The sequence below is a fragment of the Mandrillus leucophaeus genome, unplaced genomic scaffold (genome assembly GCF_000951045.1).
Source record: "Mandrillus leucophaeus isolate KB7577 unplaced genomic scaffold, Mleu.le_1.0 Scaffold672, whole genome shotgun sequence".
Lineage (NCBI taxonomy): Eukaryota > Metazoa > Chordata > Mammalia > Primates > Cercopithecidae > Mandrillus > Mandrillus leucophaeus.
Genome location: NW_012107275.1, coordinates 8,172 through 32,728, shown reverse-complemented (window position 1 = coordinate 32,728; position 24,557 = coordinate 8,172). Strand labels below are relative to the sequence as shown.

The 24,557-nt window shown below is 41.4% G+C and overlaps 1 protein-coding gene across 1 annotated transcript in view; it reads left to right on the top strand.

Annotated features, from left to right (window-relative positions):
- LOC105555183 (zinc finger protein 717-like) overlaps positions 1-24,557 on the top strand; it is a 25,643-nt gene continuing 1,086 nt past the window's right edge. Inside the window, exons 1-4 of the mRNA XM_012001993.1 lie at positions 1-9; positions 441-567; positions 801-882; positions 3,547-4,698. Coding sequence (XP_011857383.1) covers positions 1-9; positions 441-567; positions 801-882; positions 3,547-4,698 — 1,370 coding nt within the window. The remainder of the gene's footprint in view (positions 10-440; positions 568-800; positions 883-3,546; positions 4,699-24,557) is intronic.

Genomic DNA, 24,557 nt, shown 5'->3' with positions numbered 1-24,557 from the left:
ATGGTTCACGTGAAGTACTAAGCATCTTTGGTTTTTCAATGAAGTGCAACTTTCTAATGCAATATAGAACTGTATTTTCTCCTTTCTTACTGCAGTCGACATTAAACTTATGTCTCTACTAATTCATCTATCATGTTGTTCTAGGTATGTGTTTATAATTTTTGTCATCATACCAGATCACAGAATTTTTTTCTACTTTTATCTTTCACAATAAGGATGATTCTACATCTACAAGGTAAACTTTGTAATCTATTTTATTAACAAAACATGATAGTGGCAGGATACTTCTACTATGCTTGTTCTTTCTCCATATAGAGTACAGAGAAGCTACAGTTTATGTAAGATACACATAAGAGACATGCCGCTACAGAAGAATGAACTCTGACATTCCTATCTTGTGACCCTGGGCTGATGACTTGAGGAGAAATGTGCCATTACAGGGGTTGGTGTCCTTTGAGGAGGTGGCCGTGCACTTCACCTGGGAGGAGTGGCAGGACCTGGATGATGCACAGAGGACACTATACAGGGACGTGATGCTGGAGACCTACAGCAGCCTGGTGTCACTGGGTGAGTGAAGCTGCCCAGTAACCCCCAGAAGCAACACTTACTTCCATGTTGGTAAGTATAGGAAGCATTTATAAGGTTTAATGCTATTCCATGTGAAGAATGTGTCAACCCTCTCTAACAAAAGATTCAAATAGGCTCCTTCATTATACAGCTTCTGAAACCGAGCTGTTGTCATTCTGAAAAGGACCTTACTTTGCAGTTTGGCTAAGTCCTCCATTATTTCCCATTACCAGGCCATTGCATTACCAAACCTGAGGTGATCTTCAAGTTGGAGCAAGGAGCAGAGCCATGGTTAGGAGAAGAATGGGCAAACCAGTGCCTCTCAGGTTAGTCAACTGCATCCTGGGCAGGGAAGCCAGGAAGAGTAAAGCCCGGCAGATATTTGCATCGTTGACTTGTTTTCACCACTTTTTCTCCCAGGTCCCATACCTGAGGACAGCTAATCTTTATGCATCAAACATGTGAATTCTGTCATCTCCAAGGAGGGCTTTCATGCATATATCCCTGCATTTTATTTCGCGAATATTTAAAAATATTTACTCAATCTGGTCCCTACCTTGCTCTTCTTAGACATGTTTCTTTGCTATTCATTTTCTCAGTTTTCTCAGTTGTTTTCTTTTCCTCCGTTTTCATGGACTGTTTTTTTTCCCCCGGACATTTATTCATACATCCGTTGATTCTTTCAACACATCTTAATCGAGTAGCTTGTAAGCCATGGTAACTTTATACTTGGCGTTTATAACAGCAATGGTCAAAATAATGTCTTTTTTCATAAAGTGTACATTGTGATAAGAGAAACAAAATAATATATGTTAAGTAGTTGTAAAAGAACCATGTGGAATATTTAACCAGAGTGAGTAAAAAAGGGATAAAATTTAGGAAAGATGGTAAGACAATGCAGTGTTAGAGGCGTTGTTAACTTTGGCATAGCTCCAGTTCAATTTAACTCTTTTCCAATTGTGGCACATAGTAGGTGAATATAAATATATATGTAAAGAGTGGACATCACAATTGGAGATACAGACTTAAAAATCGGTAAGTCAAAGCTGGTGTTTAGAATCATAATTATAGAGGAGGTCACCTAGGGAGTTGAACAAAAAATAAGAACAATCTCATAGTGAGGCTTTTTTTATAATGACATCAGAAATCCTTACAGTGAGGAGGACCCAGCATAAGAGCATGGAACAGGATAGGCCTGGAATTTGGAAGAGAACCAGGAGATTCTGGATTCCAAAGCCTGTTGAAGCAAAGGTTTCATGTTGAAGGGCTGAGATTTCTGTTTGGCAGTAGACAATGAGAAGTGTACAAGAGACCCCGTTTTTCTCTGAAACTAGGAGACAGCTGAAACTTGAACACACAAAAGCCTTCAGAAGCATTGAATTTGAAGCAGGGATGGATGTGCCAAGAATTTGGGGGGAGAATATCAGGTCTATTCATCTCGGAAGGAGCCAATAAATGATTTTTCAAAGATGGTGAACCCCACCCGAGTTCCAGAACTGAATCCTTAGGACCAGCAGGGAGGGGATGCCCACAGTGGTGGAGTGGAGCTTCATGTATCTATTACAGTTCTGAGAAGCTAAGCGAGTCAGGTTAAGTTAGAAATTTGAAAGAGGCAGTCTTCACCTAGTTTGGAGGAGAGATTTTGTATTTGAAAAATGCCCAGATGCCTATAGACATTCCCAGGGAAGCATGAAAGCTAAAGAAACACTGGTGTAAAATCTGGTCTTGAAGACAAGTGGCCATGGTGGGCACCTGCAGGTAGCTGATCCAGGAATACCTTATCATCTTCAAGGCGGAATGAGAAAAATAGCACAAGATGCCTCCCGTTGTTACAAGAATGAAATGGAGAAAAACAATAGAGAAAACAGTTGGCAGGTGATAAGCCCTTAGGGGAAAATTACAACTAGGTGTAGGTGAATATTTTTTACCAAATATTTTTAATGAAACAACAGTGAAAAACATAATTTCACATTAGAAAATCTAGTAATGTAATTTCTTATATTAAGTTAGTAGGAACAGCCATGTGCTTATAAAACCAGTCCTGATTATTGATTTTTAAAGAATCTTATGCCACTAGGAGAGAAAGTAACTTCATTGAGTCTTTATATAAGCATTCCATAACAAATGCTTGTGTGTGGTTCATGGATTTTTGTTTTGCTTTGTTTTGTTTTGTTTTTTCTTTGTTACAGGTGTCCAGACAGTTGATATAATTGAAAGAAGCCAGGAAATTCATCATAGACGTATATGGCAAGTTGCAGTCACCAACAGCAAAACATCAACCAAGGAAACAGTTGAATTAGGAAAAATACTTAATTTGAGCTTAAACCATATTCCAGATGTGATGGTAAATAATGCACACTATTCAGGAATGAGGCCTGAGGAGTTAAATGTAAGTCAGAACATACATATCTCGATTGAGCCTCATGAAATGCAGGCAGGAGGAAAACCTGATGCTCGAAGTATAACTGGGAAATCTCTCACGTGTCATGAGTATTTTAGTCACCATAACAAGATTCATATGGAGCAGCAGCTTTTTGAGTATAGTAGACAAGGAAAAGCCTTCAGCACTGAGGCAGAGAAGGGTCACGGTGGAAAGACTGCATGTACCTATAGTGAGCGTGGGAAATCCTGTGATAAGTCAGCACTCACTTGCCGGAAGATAAATGTCGAATGTTGTGTATGTGGGAAAGTGTTCTGTAAAAAGTCTAAGCTTACCAAACATCAGAAAATACACACAGGAGAGAAACCCTATAAATGTGTACTATGTGAGAAATCCTTCATTAAGAAATCATACCTTGCAAATCATCAGAGAACACATACATGGGAGAAACCTTTTGCATGTACCAAATGTGAGAAATCCTTCTGTCAGAAGTCAAACCTAATTGTTCATCAGAGAATCCACACAGGGGAAAAGCCCTATGAATGTCATGAATGTGGGGGAACCTTCTGCCAAATGTCAGCCATTATTTATCATCACAGAATACACACAGGAGAGAAACCCTATGAATGTATGGAATGTGGGAAAACCTTCTACCAGAGGTCAGCCCTCAATGTACATCAGAGAATTCACACAGGAGAGAAACCATATAGGTGTAATGAATGTGGGGAAACCTTTTATCAGAAGTCAGTCCTCACTGTACATCAGAGAATTCACACAGGTGAGAAGCCATATGAATGTAAAGAATGTAAGAAAGCTTTCTACCATAAGTCAGCCCTCACGGTACATCAGAGAACTCACACAGGTGAGAAGCCATATGAATGTAAAGAATGCAGGAAAACTTTTGCTCAGAAGTCAAAACTTACTGTACATCAGAGAACTCACACAGGAGAAAAACCCTATGAATGTAATGAATGTGGAAAAACATTTTGCCTGAATTCAGTTCTCATTATACATCAGAGAACTCACACAGGTGAGAAACCATATGAATGTAATAAATGTGGAAAAACCTTTAGCCAGAAGTCAAACCTCAGGATGCATCAGGGTACTCACACAGGTGAAAAACCCCATGAGTGTAGTGAATGTGGGAAAACCTTCTACCAGAAGGCAGTTCTCACTAAACATCAGAGGACTCACACAGGGGAAAAACCCTATGAGTGTAATGAATGTGGGAGAACTTTTAGCCAGAAGTCAAACCTGAGGATGCATCAGAGTACTCACGCAGGGGAGAAACCCTACGAATGTAATGAATGTGGAAAATCCTTCTACCAGAAGTCAGTGCTCACCACATATCAGAGAACTCACACAGGAGAAAAACCCTTCAAGTGTAACGAATGTGGAAAAACCTTTCGTCAGAGGGCGAACTACAGCAGGCATCAGAAAACTCACACAGGACAGAAGCCTTATAAATGTAATGGATGTAGGGAAACCTTCTTCCAGAAGTCAGCCCTCACTATACATGAAAGAATTCACATGGGGAAGAAATCCCATGAATGTAAGGAATGTGGGAAAACGTTCTACCAGAAGTCATCCCTCATGATACATGAAAGAATTCACACAGGGGAGAAGCCATATGAATGCAAAGAATGTGGGAAAAGCTTTTGCCAGAAGTCAACTCTCAATAGACATCAGAGAATTCACACACATGAAAAACCATATGAATGCAAAGAATGTAGGAAAGCTTTCTACCAGAAGTCAGCCCTCACTGTACATTACAGAACTCACTCAGGTGAAGAGGCCTGTTAACATACTGAAGGTGTGAAAAGCCTTAGTAGCAAATGAAATCCTACAGCATATCAGTGGATGCATACAGGAAATAAACCCTGTGCATGTAACCAGTGTGAGAAATCCTTCAACCACAAGTCAAGCCTTAATACCCATCAGAGAAGTCACACAGGGAAAGCCCTGTGGCTGTATGAGTGTTGGAAACACCTTTTAGCAGAAGTCAGACCTCAGGAGGCATCAAGAAATTCTTACAAGGGAGAAAGCCTAAGAGTGTAATGAATGTGGGCTGGGCGCGGTGGCTCACACCTCTAATCCCAGCATTTTGGGAGGCCGAGGAGGGCAGGGAGGCGGAGGAGGGTGGATCATGAGGTCAGGAGATGGAGACCATCCTGGCTTACACGGTGAAACCCCGTCTCTACTAAAAATACAAAAAAGCTAGCTGGGCGAGGTGGTGGGCACCTGTAGTCCCAGCTACTCAGGAGGCTGAGGCAGGAGAATGGCATGAACCTGGGAGTTGGAGCTTGCAGTGAGCCGAGATGGTGCCACTGCACTCCAGCCTGGGCGACAGAGCGAGACTCCAATCTCAAAAAAAAAAAAAAAAAAAAAAAAAATGAATGTGCAAAATCCTTTTGTCTGAAGTAACACCTCAGCAGGTATTAGGGAATTCACACGAGAGAAATCCTGTGTGTCAGAGACTGGCTAAATGTGTTCTACAAAATTCACACCTTTTTCTGTTGGACACACAGATGGCATTTCTCAGCCCTCTGTTTTTGTGGGTGCATCAGATAACTGAGCTCTGCAGTAGAATATGTACCCATGTGGCTGGGAGTGGTAGCTCACGCCTGTAATCCCAGCACTTTGGGAGGCTGAGTTGGGCAGATCACGAGGTCAGGAGTTTGAGACTAGCCTGACCAATGTGGTGAAACCCCATTTCTACTAAAAAATAGAAAAATTAATAGCCGGTCATGGTGGTGTGCACCTGTAATCCCAGCTACTCTAGAGGTTGAGGCAGGAGAATTGTGTGAACCCGGGAGGCAGAGGTTGCAGTGAGCCAAAATTGCGCCATTGCACTCCAGCCTGGGCGACAGAGCAAGACTCCGTCTCAAAAACAAAACAAAACAAAGTATGCAAGTGATGATCCTTACGGGCCTGGCCCTTACACAGGATGACATAAAACCTTCCACATTTTCTCAGATCCTGTGGTACTGAAGTGCTGAGGACCCCTGTGATGGCCTTGGGAGCCATAGGTGGGAGAAGGTGGCTGCTTTAAGACTGAAGGAATCACATACACCTACTGTGTCCCAACAAAAATTAAAAATAAAAATATCAAACTGAATGTCTATCCTTGGCTTACTCCTTTAGGACGTGTGTTAATCCATGGTAAGTAGTGCACACAAGTGTGGCAACGTTTTTTTCCTGAGTACAGTAGTTTAATGGGGAAGAGCAGTAATGAAGAACGTGTCAAAGACAGACACCTGCTGAGGCAAGGTAAGGTATACAGGATCTTGACGAATAGGATTTTGCAGCAGTGGAGTGACACGGCTCGATTCCAAATACGGCATGGTGAAATGAGAATGTGTAACAAGGGAGCAGGGTTAGGGTCACTCAGGGTCACGGCCTAGAATCCAAAGATAGGTTTACAATTGTTACGGTGAGGTTTAGGGTTGCTGTCAGCGTGAGGGTTAGGATTAGGGTATAATGTTGGGGTTGGGGATGGCATTAGCATAAGGAGTTAGAGTTTAGGGGTTGTGGTTAGGATTAGAATAGATTATGGATTAGGATACGTCAGCTTTGGGATTTGGGTTGTGGTTACATTTTAAAGTTAGGGTTAATGTTTTGCGTTAACAGCAGTTACGGTGAGGGGTTGCTGTCGGATTAGGGTTAGGGTTTAGGGTTTGGGTTAGGGTTATGGGCTACAATTAGAGGGTTTGTGTTACGGTAAGGGTTAGGGTTAGGGTTAAGGCTTAGAATTAGGATGAGGGTTAAGGTTAGAAGGTTAGGGATGTGTGTTCAGGTTCAGGTTACGGATAGGGGTTGGGGTTAAGGTTTAGGGTTGGGGGTTGGAGTTAGGGCTAGGGTTAGGGATTAGGGTTAGGGTTGTTAGGGTTTAGGACTTAGGGTTAATGCTAGGATTAGGCTTGAGGTTAGGTATTAGGTTCAGGGCTGGGGCTGGGGTCAGGGTCATGGTTAGGCATAGGGTTGGTTTAAGGTTAAGTGTAGGGGTAGGGCTAGGGTTTGGTTTAGGGATTAGGGTTAAGGTTAGGGGTTAGGGTCAAGGTCCTGGTTGGGGCTTGCAGTTAGTGTTAGGGTTTGGGCTTCGGGTTAGGGCTACGGGTTAGGGTTAGAGCTAGGTCTGTGCTAAAGCTAGGTCCTGGGTTAGGGCAAGGGTTTGGGTTAGAGGTTAGGGTTTAATGCTAGGTGTTAGGGGTTCCTGGTTAGGATTAGGGTTAGGGTTAAGAATTAGGGCTATGGGTTAGGGTTAAGTGTTAGGGCTAGTGGTTAGGTTTAGGTGTTAGGGGTTGTGGTTAGGGTTAGGGCTAAGGGGTTCGGTGTTAGGGTTCGGGTTGGATTAGGGTTAGGGCCAGGGGCTGAGGTTAGGGTAGCTTTAGGGTTAGGGTTGTTAGGGTAGGGGTCGGGGGTCAAGTGTTAAAGGGTCAGGGGTCCGGTTAGGATTAGGATTGGGCTAGGGTTAGTGCTGGGGCTAGGGTTATGGTTAGGATTAGTGTTAGGGCAGGGTTAGGGTCAGTGATTGGGGTTTGGGTTACGGTTAGGTTTAGAGGTTAGGGTTAGGGATTAGGTTTTGGGGTTGGGTTAGGGTTAGGGTAAGGTTAGGTTTAGTGTAGGGTAGCAGCTAGGGTTAGACGTTCGGGTTAGGTTGGGGTTGGGTTGGGATTAGGATTAGGGCTAGGCCTAGAGTTAGGTTTTATTGTTAGAGTTAGGGGTTGGAGTTGCGTTTGCGGGTATGTATTGAGTTTATGATTATGGGTTGGGGTTGGTGTTAGGGTTAGGGTTCATGTTAGTGGTTAAGGTTAGGGTTTGGTGGTAGAGGTTAGGTTTGCGGTTGGTGTTGGTTTTGGATTGGGGTTAGTGGTTTAAGTTAGGCACAGATTAGGAGTTTGAGTTGGGGCTAGGGTTTAGGGTTAGGGTAGGCTTAGTGGTTAGGGTTCGGTGGTTAGAGTGTTAGTGTTAAAGGTTATGATTCGGGTTGCGGTTGTTCAGGTTTGGGTTAAAATTAGGTTTAGTGGGTTAGGGTTAAGGTAGGGTTAGGGGTAGTGGGTTGAGGGTTAGTGTTAAGGGTTAAGGGTTAGAGTTGGGGTTGTGTTAGGTTAGAGTTTGGTGTTGCAGTTGGGGTTTGGGTTTGGGTTAGAGTTAGGTTTAGGGGCTTAGGGGGTCAGTAGTATGGTTTGGGTTAGAGTTTAGGGTTAGGGTTATGGGTTAGGGCTAGGCCTATTAGTAGTGCTAGGCTTAGGTGTTATGGTTAGGGTTGGGTTAGTGTTAGGTGTTATGGGTCAGGGTCAGGGTCATGGCCGGGGTTAGGGGTTAGGGGTTAGGGTTAAGGTTAAGGGTTAGGGTTTGGGGTTTGGATTAGGTCTAGGGCTTGTGCTAGGTGTTAGGATTAGGGGTTAGAGTTAGGGATTACGGTTAGAGCTTGGGCCGTGGCTTGTTGTTAGGGGTTAGGGTTCAGGTTCATGGTTAGAGTTAGGGTTTAAGGGCTTGGGTTGGGAGTTAGGGTTGGGGTTAAGGTTTGGAGTTGGGGTTGGGTTAGGCTTAGGGTTATGGTTTAGGGTGTTAGGGTTTAGGGTTTGGTTAGGGTTGGGGCTAGGGCTATGGCTAGGGGTTAGGGTTAGGTTATAGGTTAGGTTTCGGGTCAGGGTCACGGTAGTGTTTGGGTTAGGATTTAGGGCTAGGCTAGTGGTTAGGGTTGGGGTTTAAGGTTAGCGGTTAGGGTTAGTGGTTAGGGTAGAGTTTTGTGTTGGGTTTAGGTTACAGGCCTGAGCCATGGTGCCTAGCCTCGTCATGTTGATAAATTAGGAAATATGGTGCAAAAAAAATTGCAACATGACTTCAGATAAATAAAACTTATTATATAAGACCTAATTAATTTGTGAAGTGGTGATTATCATCATTGCTTCAACATTTAGCGGTAGAATTTGACCTGTTCTTAAACTTGCTAATAATAAATGTTTCACAGTGGATTGCTGTAATGTTAGTGCAGTGCTCCCATCCATCAATGCTGCCATACTCAATGCCTAATATTATTGTAGTTATTTTTTTTTTTTTGTCAGTAGGTTTTTGGGGAATATGATGGGTTTTTTAAAACTTCAATAGGTTTTTGGGGAACGGGTGGTATTTTGTTATATGAATACGTTGTTTATTGGCGATTTCTGAGATTTTTGGTGTAACTGTCACCCAAGTGTACCCAATGTGTAGTGTTTTATCCCTCACCACACCCACCCCACCACTCCCAGCCTTTCCCCCGAGTCCCCAAAGACCATTGTATCATTCTTACGCCTTTGCATCCTCTTAGCTTAGCTCCCACTTATGAGTGAGAGCATACAATGTTTGGTTTTCTATTCCTAAGTTACTTCACTTTTTGCTGTGTATGCATTATTTCATTCCATCTTATGGCTGAGTAGTATTCCGTGGTAAATATATATACCACATTTTCTTTATTGACTTATTGATTTATGGGCATGTAGGCTGGTTTCAAATTCTTGCAATTGCGTATCATGCTACTATAAACCTGCATGTGCAAGTATCTTTTTCATAGAATGACTTCTTTTCCTCTGGGTAGATACCCAGGAGTGGGATTGCTGGATCAAATGATAGATCTGCTTTTAGTTCTCTTGGAAATCTCCTCACTCTTTTCCATAGCTGTTGTATTAGTTTACATTCCCTCCAAAAAATGTAAAAGTGTTCCCTTTTTACCACATCCATGCCATCATCTATTATTTTTTGATTTTTTGATTATGACCATTCTTATAGGAGTGAGGTGGCATTGTATTGTATTGTGGTTTTAATTTGCATTTCCCTGGTAATTGGTTATGTTGAGTATTTTTTCATGTGTTTGTTGGCCAGTTGTAGATCTTCTTTTGAGAATTGTCTATTCATGTCCTTAGCCCACTTTTTGACGGCACTTTTTTTCTTGCTGGTTTGTTTGAGTTCCTTGCAGATTCTGGATATTAGTCCTTTAATCAGAAGTATAGATTGCGAAGATTTTATCCCACTCTATAGGTTATCTGTTTACTCTGCCGATTATTTCTTTTTACTGTGGAGAAGCTTTTTAGCTTAATTAAGTCCCATCTATTTATCTTTGTTTTAGTTGAACATGTTTTTTGGGTTATTGGTCATGAAGTCTTTGCCTAAGCCAATGTCTAGAAGAGTTTTTCCAATATCATCTTCTAGAATTTTTATGGTTTCAGGTATTAGATTTAAGTCCTTGATCCATCTTAAGTTGATTTTTGTATAGAGTGAGAAATGAGGATCCACTTTGATTCTTCTGTGTGTGGCTTGCCATTTATCCGAGCACCATTTGTTGAATAGCGTGTGCTTTCCCTGCTTTATGTTTTTGTTTGAGTTGTTGATGATTAGATGACTGTAAGTATATGGCTTTATTTCTGGGTTCTCTATTATGTTCCATTGATCTGTTTGCCTATTTTTATACTAGTACCATGCTGTTTTGATGACTATGGCCTTATAGTATAGTTTGAAGTCAACTTCTATATTTGTTCTTTTTGCTTAGTCTTGCTTTGGCTATCAGACTCTTTTTTGGTTCTAGGCTTTTGTTACCTTAAGGTATGTCCCTCATATGTCTTTTTTGGTTCCATATGAATTTTTCTAGTTCTGTGAAGTCTGATATTGGCACATTGATGGGGATTGCGTTGAGTTTGTAGATTGCTTTTGGCTGTCTGGTATTTTCACAGTATTGATTTTACCCATCTATTAGCATGGGATGTGTTTCTATTTGTTTGTATCTATGATTTCTATCAGCAGTGTTTTGTAGTTTTCCTTGTAGGTACCTTTGGCCTCTTCAGTTAAGTATTCAAGATATAATTAAGATTTTATCTGCAAAGATTGCATGCAAGTTACAATTATAGGAATATACTATTATAATTATAGGAATTATAATATTCCTAAGGTTTTTATTGCAGCTATTATAAAAGGGGATGAGTTCTTGATTTGATTTGTGGCTTGATTACCGTTAGTGTATAGCAGAGCCACTGATTTATATTAATTTAATGATTTACATTAATTTTGCATCCTGAAACTTCGCTGAATTCATTTACCAGTTCTGGTAGCTTTTGGGATGAGTCTTTAGGGTTTTCTAGGTATACGATCATGTCATCAGCAAAGAACGACAGTTCGACTTCCTCTTTACAGATATGGATAACCTTTGTTTCTCTTATCTGATTGCTCTGGTGAGGACTTCTAGTACTATGTTGAATAGAAGTGGTGAAAGTGGGCATCATTGTCATGTTCTAGTTCTCAGGGGGAATGCTTTCAACTTTTCCCCATTCAGTATAATGTTGGCTGCGTGTTTGTCATATATGGCTTTTATTACCTTAAGGTATGTGCCTTCTATGTTGATTTTGCTGAGGGTTTTAATCGTAAAGGAGTTCTGGATTTTGTCAAATGCTTTTTCTATGTCGATTTTGCTGAGGGTTTTAAGTGATGCTGGATTTTGTCAAATCCTTTTACTGCGTCAATTGAGATGATCATGTGATTTTTGTTTTTAATGCTGTTTATATGGTGTATCACATTTATTGACTTGCAGATGTTTAACTGTCCCTGCATCGCTGGTTTCTCTTCAGATCGTGTACATCTTTCACCTTATGATGGTTAATTTTATTTGCCAAGTTGGGTTGCCTGATACTTGGTTAAACATTCTGCGTGTGTCTGTGAGGGTGTTCCTTGATGAGATGAACATTTGAATATGTAGACTTAGTAAAGTGATTGCCCTCCCCATTGTGAACGGGCCTCATCCAATCCATTAAAAACCCAAATAAAACACAAAGGTAGAGGAAGAGAGAATTCACTCTGTCTGATGATTTCAGAACTGAGATGTAGATCTTCTCTTGCCTTTGAAGTCAGACTTGGACTGTAACTTATGCCATCAGCTTTCCTGGTTCTCAGGACTTTAGACTTGGACTGGAATTCCACCATTGGCAGTCCTGGGTCTCCAGCTTACTGACTGCAGGTCCTGGAAATTCTTAGCCTCCATAACCACATGAGCCAATTCCTTATAATAAACCTATATACATATTCATGCAACTGGTAAATATTTTGTTGTTATAGATTTGGATAACATGTTCTGTTTTGTACCTATTTTAACAGAGTCTCAGTCACAGCCTACCTTCATCTCTGAAGGGACCAGGTGACCCATGAAATGCCTTGGCAGCCTTGTCATTGCATGCAGGCTTCACAGACAAGATCACACTACAACCACCTTTCTGCAGGAGCACAGGTGTGACATACTGATCACATCATTCTCAGAGAAAATTCATTTTACACACTAAGGACACACAGACACAAGGAGGCTTCCACAAAGGGAATGGACCTTTCTCCAGCACAATAGTGCAAGGGCCTGCCACTTTGCTTCAATTCCTGAAAATGCCTTGGTAAACATGCGGCTGCTCTATTCCCGACACTTTCAAGAAACAGTTATTGATTCTCTGAGCGTCCACAAGGTTAATAGAAGCCCAACATTCTTTAATTTGTGTTTTGTTTTTTGGAGACACAGTCTTGCTCTGTCACCCAGGCTGGTATGAAGTGGCGTGATCTCAGCTCACTGCAGCCTCGACCTCCAGAGCTCAAGCAATTCTCCCATCTCAGCCTTTCAAGTAGATAGGACCACAGGTGTGTGCTATCACACTCAGCTAAATTTTTTTTTTTTTTTTTTTAAGAGAAAAGGTCTTGCCATGTTACCCAGGCTGGTCTTGAACTCCTGGGCTCAAGTGATCCTGGAATCTGTCCAAATTTAAATTAACAGGTGCTCCTATGAATTCCATCAGAGAACACACTGCAGGTGCTTGAGCAACCTCTTCTCATGCTTCCTGAAGTATCTGGGTTGCATATGGTGGCTATAAGTTGTCCATGGGCTTCTGATGTAGAAAACAAACCTGCCCCCTTTTGGCCCTGTGCTGTACAGCATCAGGGCAGTAATTGCTGACCACATACTGGACCATCTGGAAACAGAGGGCTCTGTGTCCATGTCCGTGAGCCTTCATGCCCATCTGGCCATCAAGCCTTGGGAAGCAGCACCCCACAGCCTTGGCACAGCTGCAGAGACCTCCTTGCCTCAGGATGGAGTCAAATCTGGAACCCCTGCCATTCTCATCTACAGGAAGCACTGGCCTCCTCCATCCTCAGGTTGTGGTGCTGGTACTGGCCACCTCCATCCTCAGACTGTGGTGCTGGAAGTCACCCTTCTCCCAGGCCCCTTGGGATCCCCTGAGTGACCAGCAATGAAGTTCGTCCGCCTTCTGAATGGATGCCATCATTGGACATGATGGAGCTCAGTGGGATGCTGCTGCCTTCCCTCCCTCAGCTAGGATGTCCCTGATAAAGGATGACACCCAAGCCTCAGCACGACCAGCCAAACTTCAGATGGTCATCTCAGCACTGATGCTGGGCCAACAATTAGCCCTATTTGTACATTTTTACAAACTTTTTGGCAATTGCCAAGAATTGTCCACCTCCCCTCCCCATTGAATTAAAGAAACTTCTTGTCTCAGGGATATTCAGAATATCAGTCAAGGTAACAGACGCCTTTATTTTAACCAGGGACACAGTACGGATCTTACAGGGACACTTTTTATCCCCTGCAGAGTTTCAGACACTACTGATGGGGACCAAGGCAACATTTCATCAGAAAACACAGTGCTGGACTTGTGAAGAAGATGTCCAGTAGAGTTTCCGCTGCCCCTATCGGCTGCAGGTAGCTGCTTTAGTTGAGAGATAGACTGAGCTCCTCAAAGAATTCCTATTTAAGTTACAAAGTAGCGAGTGGATGACCTGCTGGGTTCCACTATTGACACAGGCTTTGATTACTCTAAGTTCATACTCCTTAGGAAAGTGCACTTTTTGCACCAGTGCTACACAGTTCTCTCAGTTGCCTTTAATGGACATCAAAGAGTTCGCATTTTTGACAACCATTCAGTCCTGGACTGTCCAAGGGGTGGAGGTAGCTCCGTACAGGAAGCTGCCTGCTGCATGTGAATCAGTAATATCAGACTTGCCCACCAACTCACTGGAAACATGAAAACCAACGCATGGCGAATACATGACGTCACCCAGATATTTACGAACACGCTTGTCCTTCTAGAGGCCCCGGATCTCTAAAGCAGTGCATGGGGAATGCAGGACATCACCGAAATATTTACGAACACACTTGTGCTGCCAGAGACCCCAGATCTCTAAACCAATGCGTGGGGGAATGCATGACGTCACCCAGATATTTACGAACATGCTTGTCTTGCCAGAACCAATGCATGGGGAATGCATGAAGTCACCCACATATTTACAAACACAGTTGTGCTGCCAGAGGCCTCCTTTCTTGCCTCCTGCTAAACAAATGGGGGCAGTAGCTTTGCATCTGCTTCCACATTTCATTACTCAACTGTGGCCTTACTAATCTCTCATGCCCCAAGCACTTATTACAGTGTCTCAACAACCTTCTCTCAGCCTCTTAAAATATTAGTCATCATTAAAATAAATATCTGATGTTAAAGCATCAGGGGTCAATTGTATTGTGACACCTAAAATTTCATGCAGCACCCCACCAGGTCCTCAGCATAATGGCTTTCATGCCCCCACCAGACTGCAAAACTCTTTGAAATAGTCAAGCATATCCCTCAAGGGACCAGGGGTTTCCCCACCCTCTAATTTCTACCAGGCCTGCCTCCCTCACCCTCTGCTTCAGAGTGCAATCCTCGGGTAGACCTGCATAGATGCAGTGTCTTCCTCTGCTGGGCGGAGTATGTGTGATGAATAAATTACTGTGAATTTCGTCTGCTCAGTGTTTGTTGTGTCTGCAGCCATTCCCAGAATCCTAGGGCAACACTAGCTTCTTCACCAATGGGGTAAACAGGAAGGAACCCAACTAGGAATTGCCTTTTTAAAAAATCCTTTCCTTACTCCTTATACGAAAATTAATTCAAGATGGATTAGAGACTTAAATGTTAGACCTAATACCATAAAAATCCTAGAGGAAAACCTAGGTAGTACCATTCAGGACATAGGCATGGGCAAAGACTTCATGTCTAAAACACCAAAAGCAACGGCAGCAAAAGCCAAAATTGACAAATGGGATCTAATTAAACTAAAGAGCTTCTGCACAGCAAAAGAAACTTCCATCAGAGTGAACAGGCAACCTACAGAATGGGAGAAAATTTTTGCAATCTACTCATCTGACAAAGGGCTAATATCCAGAACCTACAAAGAACTCAAACAAATTTACAAGAAAAAAACAAACAACCCCATCAAAAAGTGGGCAAACGATATGAACAGACATTTCTCAAAAGAAGACATTCATACAGTCAACAGACACATGAAAAAATGCTCATCATCACTGGCCATCAGAGAAATGCAAATCAAAACCACAATGAGATACCATCTCACACCAGTTAGAATGGCGATCATTAAAAAGTCAGGAAACAACAGGTGCTGGAGAGGATGTGGAGAAATAGGAACACTTTTACACTGTTGGTGGGATTGTAAACTAGTTCAGCCATTATGGAAAACAGTATGGCGATTCCTCAAGGATCTAGAACTAGATGTACCATATGACCCAGCCATCCCATTACTAGGTATATACCCAAAGGATTATAAATTATGCTGCTATAAAGACACGTGCACACGTATGTTTATTGCAGCACTATTCACAATAGCAAAGACTTGGAATCAACCCAAATGTCCATCAGTGACAGATTGGATTAAGAAAATGTGGCACATATACACCATGGAATACTATGCAGCCATAAAAAAGGATGAGTTTGTGTCCTTTGTAGGGACATGGATGCAGCTGGAAACCATCATTCTTAGCAAACTATCACAAGAACAGAAAACCAAACACCGCATGTTCTCACTCATAGGTGGGAACTGAACAATGAGATCACTTGGACTCAGGAAGGGGAACATCACACACCGGGGCCTATCATGGGGAGGGGGGAGGGATTGCATTGGGAGTTATACCTGATGTAAATGACGAGTTGATGGGTGCAGCACAGCAACATGGCACAAGTGTACATATGTAAGAAACCTGCATGTTATGCACATGTACCCTACAACTTAAAGTATAATAATAATAAAAAATCCCTTCCCACCCTCTTAGTTATGTAATGCAGGCATTTTTATAGCTCTTTTGCTCATTCCATTATCTGAGGTCAGCCACTGATATTTAACCCATCCTTAGCCTCGGAGGAGGGCAGAGGAATGCTGGTCATGTTGATTTCCCTAGCGGCAACATGGTTTCCTCCTGTGCCACTCAAGTTCTCTCCTTCTTTAACTGGATGCTCAGTCGGTTGCATTTCACTCATCTTTGCAGATTGTTAGGAAGATGAGAATCAGCTTTCATTTCTGATGTTGCCATAGAGAAGACTCTATGGTAATGTTTATTTACACAATCAACTTTCTCTTTTTCCCCCCAGAAACTGCAAACTCTTATATGAGAGACAGCTTTCTGGAGTCTGCAAACAAAGATTATCCTCTCTCTTTTGATGGCAAATTTCTTATATCCCCACCAACAATAAAATACATATGATTTTGGTATGTCATACTGATTGCCAACTACAAGTAAGAACATTCCTTGATTTTAAATTTACATTAATTATGAAAATTTGGGTAGTCACAAAAAATTATGTACAAATTTATAGACCTCTTAGGATTAAATGAGTTACTATTAACTAATAATTATTGTGCACCTAGCATATGGCAGAAGCTTCCTGCATACTATTTCATTTTATACTGAAAACGATATTCTATGCAAAATGCTATAATTTCCCCGTGCCTCCAATTTGGACGTGATAAAACTGGGCCTCGTAAAGTTTTCACCCCAGAATTCTCTACTTAGTAAGAAGTAGAAGCAAGTCTAAACCTAAGTCATCTGATTTCAGAGCCCATATAGTTAAATGCTCTAAATGCAGCTTCCCGTGATGATGGTGACTGTGAGAGCCTGTCACATATGATGTAGGACCCCAGTGCTTCCCAGTAACATGTGCAAGATTAACCGGGGGATCTTATTAAAGTGCAAACTCATAGACCACACTTTGACTAGCTAAAATAAGAGCATTTAAGTGGGTGTCCAGGTGACAGTGCTAAGATGATACTGTTCATGTGGGCACTGGCTCACCATAATAATGAAGCTTAGGACCTCCAGTCCCTGCTGGAAAAAAAATACAGATACATAGGATGTGACTGTGAATATGGAATATCTGTTGTGTTCTGGACATTGTACTAGGCACTACAGATAAAAGGTCAAATAATCCCTTGTCTATCTGAAAGGGGTTTCCTACACAGTGGCTTCTGATTGCAGTGTAGATTTTCTCTTCTGACCTGGGAGAGTGAGCTCTACCTCAATATTGGTAACTGAACACTGCCCAGTGGGTTGGATGGGGGAGACCATAGCTAGCTGTGCTCCCACATGGGTATGACCATAGCATATCTCATGATACCATTTCCACCCTTGTCAAAAGGCTCCCTCCAGTATCATATGCACTCCCTACGATTATAAATTCTTCCTTCCCAGTGCCCCTACGTTTTGCAAAGATAAAAACATAAGCCATATTCTTGACATTAATTATGAAATTGTCTTCACATATTTAAATTTGTCTGTTTATGGAATATATTGACTAAAATAGTAATTTAAATCATGCATATCTATTACAAACTTCGTGATATACTTTGCTATTTTTAAATTTCTTATGCTCTTATAAAATGTGTGTTCGGGACCCGCGTTGGCTTCCTTTTCTTCCCTCTGGCTAAACTAAACTAATAGATTAGTTTAGGCTATGAGAAGAGATGGACGAGGTGGCTTCTGTAATGGATCGGGGCTGTGAGCAGAGATGGACGAGGTGGCTACTGTAATGGATAAAGGCTATGAGCAGAGATGGACGAGGTGGCTACTACAATGGATCGAGGCTGTGAGCAGAGATGGACGAGGTGGCTGCTGTAATGGATAAAGGCTGTGAGCAGAGATGGATGAGGTGGCTACTGTAATGGATCAAGGCTGTCAGCAGAGGTGGACGAGGTGGCTACTGTGATGGATCGGGGCTGTGAGCAGAGATGGACGAGGTGTCTATTGTAATGGATCAAGGATATGAGCATTGTGGGAAGTAGGATGGTAAATCTGTAAATATCAGAATGAATCCAAATTTATAGATTCAAAACGATTATAAAACAGTTCAAAATGAACTAAAAACAAGGCTCTGCACTTTGGGAGGTTGAGATGAGTGGATCGCTTGAACTCAAGAGTTCAAGACCAGCCTGGGCAACATGGAAAAAAACCATATCTACAAAACAAATTTTAAAAATTATCCAGTCGTGATGGCATGTGCTGAGGTGGGAGAATCACTTGAGCCCAGAAGTATGAAGCTGCCGTGAGCTGAGATTACACCACACTGCATTCCAGCCTAGGGAAAGACTGAAGCCCTGTCTCAAAAACAAAAAGAAAGATGGTTAAAAAAATCCTTCAAGTTATTCCTATCTCGTTTACATACAAAAGGAAGAGAGCTATTTACTTGCCCAAAAGTAGCTCCGTAATGCTGAAAGCAAAGTCAATTGTTCTAGCAGGTTCTGAAAAAAAACTATCATATCACAGGGTTGAATGGCAATATCAAATCATAAATATAATGATCAAACCTGAAAGTGAATCCAGTTTAAGAGACCTTCAGAAGCCACTGTGTAGGAAACTCCTTTGAGATAGAGACAAGGGATTATTTGATTTCTTATCTCTAGTGTCTAGTACAATGTCCAGAACACAACAGATATTCCATATGCACAGTCACATCCTATGTATGTGTGTTTCTTTTCCAGCAAGGACTAGAGGTCTTAAGCTTTGTTTATATGGTGAGCCAGTGCCCAGATGAGCAGTAGAATCTTAGCACAGTCTCCTACACACTCATTTCGATGCTCTGACCCCTTATCCCAGCTAGTCAAAGTGTGGTCTATGGTGTTACATTTTAAGGAGATCCCCGGCTGAATCTTGTGACTGTCAAAGGAGAAGCAATGCCCTCAAAACATAGAGCAGGTGAAGTAAATTATTAATTTATAGAGGCGGGCTGGCTATTTATCTTGTTAATGGGAATATTCAAATTGACATACACAGTCACCCCCATAAGGATTTTGGATTAAAAACAAAAGGTTTAGATATTAGATGTGTCTTACAATTGCCACACCACTCTTTGCTACAGAATCGAGGAGCACCCTTCCCAGAGATTTAGAGGGAAATTTCTATCTCATGAGCCTTCCGTTAGTATTTTCAAAATTGGATACTCAATAAATAGTGGCCAGATTGAATCTCCTACAGGCATCTCACTCAAACTACAGTCATACTTTCCAGTAGGCCCCATACAAATCATTGTTGTGGAGAACATTTATCCACCTCTTCAGGCACTTAGGTAAGTACAATAATGCAAGTCTCTGGGTGTGTGTGTGCGCATGTGTGTGTGCGTGCGTGTGTGCATGCATTGTGTACTCTGGCCTCTTGCCCAGTTTCTGCTGCACTTGATGGTGGTTCCAGTTTCATGTAAATAACGTCTAGCCACGTTAGAAATCTTGATTTTTGTGTTCCCATCAGGTAAAGAAGATACATGTTATTGTAGAGAAAATGTTCATTATGGATAAATACATGCTGTTTGACTATTGATATCATGCTTTTCATAGATATTATACCCAGATATTATATTCCAAGTGTTATATTTCAAAATCTTAAAAAATAGAGAATATATTTTATATTTCTAGCTGGAAATAATAACAGTAATTAGCCCACCTCTGGGGAAATGTGATAAAAATGCTAATCACCATCACAACTCATTAAAAGCATAAAATTTGCAATGCTTTAAACTACATGTTCTTCGTATGAATCTGTGTAGATATATACACACATTCGATAAATGCTATTTAAAGGCTAAGTGCATTGGTAAACCATTCAGACATCTGTAGGCTGAAGGGATTACTTTTATCTGCCTTTATAGTGAGAATTAGATTTCTATATAAAGCAGGTAATACAGATTTTGCATGGAGAAAATGTCTTCAATCCTTATTAATACTGATGGCAACTGCGCTGCAGAAGAGAAAGCCTGCCAGCGTAACGTGTTCAGTTTTACATCGTAATCAGAGGCGTGTCAATCTCCGCTGAAGGCAGAATTGAAAACCCCTTCAACATTTTTTAAATAATAGATGAAAAACATCTCAAAGTCGCTTTTAAAATTTGAATTGGCAATTCCACATGACAGGAAAGGGACGAAGAACATCTTAAAGGAATACTTCACGATGGGAGTGATGTTTTCAGTGCAGTTTCTTCGAGGAGAAGTTTTTCCAGAAAGTCTTTTGACCTCAGTAAGAATCTCATTAGTTTACTCTGGTCAACAGTTTCTAGTAAAATGAGAAAGACTCATTTTTTTAAAACAATAAACAATTTACAGGGTTTAATCTACTGTTGTGATTTCCATCGTGTTACTTGTGCCCTTGTGGTTACATATGTGTATTTATCTGCATTTTCTTGGCTCGTTCAAAAGCCAATAAAATATTTTACTGTTCAGGCTCTGTAAAAACTGAATTAATTTCCAAAAAGTGAGGATTGTATGTATGCCGTGGGGTATGTGGGGGTGTAGGTGTGTGACGTGTGTGTGATACGTGTTTGGTGTGCTGGATGTACTGTGTATTATGTGTGTGGTGTGTGTGTGCATTGTTTGTGGTGTGGGTGTGTAGTTTGTGTATTGTGTGTGGTGTCTGTGTATTGTATGTGTATGTGTGTGGTATGTGTGTGATGTGTTTGTGGTGTGTGTGGTGCTGTGTGTGTAATGTGTGTGAGGTTCATGTGTGTGTCGTGTGTGTCTGTAGTGTGTGTGGGGTGTGTGTGTGCAGTGTGTGGTGTCTGTGTGTGGGATGTGTGTGTGCACATGGTGCGTGTGCAGTGGGTGTGGGGTGTGTGTGCGTGTGCACATGGTATGTGTGCAGTGTGTGGTGTCTGTGGGGTGTGTGTCTGCACATGGTGTGTGTGCAGTGTGTGTGGTGTCTGTGTGGGGTGTGTGTGTGCACATGGTGTGTGTGCAGTGGGTGTGTGGTGTGTGTGGTGTGTGTGCAGTGTGTGGAGGGTGTGTGCATGTGCACATGGTGTGTGTGCAGTGTGTGTGTGTGTGTGGTGTGTGTGCGTGTGCACATGGTGTGGTGTGTGCTGTTTGGTGTCTGGGGTTTGTGTGCGTGTGCACACAGTGTGGTGTGTGTGGGGTGTGTGTGCGTGTGCACATGGTGTAGTGTGTGCAGTATGTGTGTCATGAGTGACTGCTTCTCTTAGCATGTGGACATCAGTCTTCCAGACCAGCTTTCTCCATGTGTCTGGGAACATAAGAAACAAATTTCTGCAATAATTGTTACACAGTTTTTCCAGAGAGGGACCCAACCTCTGCCGTGAGTGGGTATCTGCATTGCAGGAGGGATTGTGAGGTCCCGGCTTGGCTCACACCCTCTGTGGGTTTAGGCAGGGTCCAGGGTTTGGAGCCTTTCTTGGCTCAGGTTCCTGCTGGATCCCTCCCTGTGGCCAGAGAGGGAGGGCTCTGTTTCACCACAAGGCACCAGAAGAGGACTGGTGTGCGAGAAGACTAGGTAATCGTAATGGTATTAGTAATAGCAGTAATCATACTGTTTTATACATTGTATATGTCATAAGGATTTTAACTTTTATGTAACATAATTGTAAAAATGTCCCCAGTTGTTTGTCTTGTGTTTTTTACATAGTGTTCAAATGTGTAAGAACTTTACATTTTAGGCAGTTTCATTTATTACTCCAATAATACCACCAATGGGATAATTATTCTTGATTTGTAGGTTCAAAGTGTTACCCCATTACTACACAAAATTACACAAAATTTCTGTGTTTTTAATTCTCTTTCTTTTATATGTCTATTTTTGTGCCATATCAAAAGTTTAATTTTGAAAAGTTATAATGACCTTAAATATCTTACAGATTTATTTTGTAATATTTGCTCTCAGTGTGTGTTTGTTCGTCAGATGAATTTGAAATCACATTTTCTTGTTCCAAAATATTCTTCAGGGAATTTGTATTGAAATGTGAGCATATTTTAAAATAATTTACAGCAAATTAGTGAGTTAATATTATTGAGTCCTGTCATCCAGAAGGTGACGAGCAAATTCCTCAAACCTCCTTTAATGCCATTTAGTGAAAATTAATATGTTAAATCAATATAAGTTAGCATAAATGAATATAGCTAATAATTACATTATGTGTTTGGCTCCTCTTTTCTGTCTTCTGCCTTCTGTCACTGATGTTTTATTCCTGTGTTTGTTGTTTTCTACATTTTGTTTTATTATGTCTTTGTCTCTGTCTTGTGATTTGGAAAGTATATGGCATATTGTAATTTTTAATTTTTTAATGTTTTTTAGTTTTAATAAATAAACTTTATTTTTTAGAGAAGTGCAGGTTCACAGCTAAACAGAACAGAGAGTACAGACTTCCCCTGTGTCCCCTTCCCCACACACAGCCTCCCCACGACAGCTTCCTGCCTCACACAGCGCACCTGTGACAACCAGGACCTACCTGGACCCTTCATTATCGCTCAAAGCTTACAGAGCACATTCACGTTTACTCTTCACGTTGTACGTTCTGAATCTTGACAAAAGTATAACGGCAATGGGATATTACTCACTGCTAACAGGAGATGATATATCAAGCCACAAAAAAATACAAGGAGGAAACTTGAATGCGTGTTGCTAGGAGAAGAAGCCAATCCGGAAAGGCTACATACTGTTCGATTCCAATTATATGACATTCTGGAAACGGTGAAACTATGGGAACAGTACAAAGATCAGTGGTTGCCATGAACCAAGGGGAAGGAAGAGATGGATACACAGAGCACCGAGAATCTTTACAGCAGTAAAACCATTCTGTGTGATACTATTATGGTAGATATATACATTTGTAAAAATATATTTTAACTTTTAAAGTATATTTTTGTTTTAAAAACTACAGATAACCTGGGTGTGGTGGCTCATGCCTGTAATCTCAGCACTTTGGGAGGCCAAGGTGGGAGAATTGCTTGCGCCCTGGAGTTTAAGACCAGCCTGGGCAACAGTGAAACCCCATCTCTACAAATAAAAATTAGCCAGGTGCAGTATTGCATGCCTGTAGTCCCAGATACTCAGGAGGCTGTGATGGGAGGATCACTTGGCCCCAGGAATTCGAGACTGCAGTGAGTTATGATTATGCCACTGCACTCTAGCCTTGGTGACAGAGTGAGACCTCATCTCAAAACGTAAAACAACAAAAAACCTACAAGCACACCTCAGAAGTATTGTGGACTTGGTTCCAGACCACTGCAAGAAGACAAATGTTGCAATGAAGTTAGTCATGCAATTTTTTTGGTTTTCCAGTGCATATAAAGGTTATGTTTAAACTATACTGTAGTCTAATGAGTATGTTAATAGCCTTATGTCTAAAAACTGTATGTGCATACCTTAATTAAAAACACTTTATTGCTAAAAAAAAAAAAATACTAACAAATGTCTGAGCCTTGAACAGGTCATAATCTTTTTCTTGGTGGGGATATTACCTCTGTATTGATGGCTGCTGACCGCTCAGGGTAGGGGCTGCTAAAGGTTGGGTGCCTGTGGCAATTTCTTAAAATAAGACAATGAGGTTTGTTGCATTGATACCCTGTTCCTTTCACAAAAGATTTGCCTGTAGCATGTGATGCTGTTTGATCGCATTTCATCCACAGTAGAACTTCCTTCAAAACTGGAGTCAGCCCTCTCAAACCCTGCAGCTGCTTTATCAACCAGGTTTATGGAATATCCTAAATCCTTCACTGTCATTTCAGCAATGTTCATAGCATCTCCACCTGGAGCAGATTCCATCTCCAGAAAATACTTTCTTTCCTTACCCATAAGAAGCAACTCCCCATTTGTTCAAGTATCATCATGAGTTTACAGCAATTTCATCTCATCATAAGGCTCTAATTCTAGTTGACTTGCGATTTTTACCGCATCTGCTGGAACTTCCTCCACTGACATCCTGAGCCCTCAAAGTCATCCATGAGGGCTGGAATCAACTTCTTCCAAACTCCTGTTAATGTTGATGTTTCAACCTCCTCCCATCAATCACAAATGTCCTCAATGGCATTTAAGGATAACTATTAAGGACATTTGTGATTCACGGGAGGAGGTTGAAATATCATTAAAGGATTAATGGTGAATCCTTTCCAAAAGGTTTTTCAATTCAGTTTATCCAGATTCATCAAAGAAATCACTATGACACTGTACCTTTACAAAATGCATTTATTATTTAATAATAACACTTGAAAGTCAAAACCACTCCTAGGTTCACAGGCTAAAGTATAGATATTGTATTAGCAGCCATGAAGATAACATTAATTTCCAAGTACATCAACATCTAAGCTTCTAGGTAGCTAGGTGAATTGTCAATAAGCAGCAACCTTTTTCCTTTTTTCTCTTCTTTCCTTCTTTTTCTATTTTTATTTTTGTTAGTTTCACTCTTGTCGCCCAGGCTGGAGTGCAGTGGCGCGATCTCAGCTCACTGCAAGCTCCGCCTCCCGGGTTCATGCCATTCTCCTGCCTCAGCCTCCCGAGTAGCTGG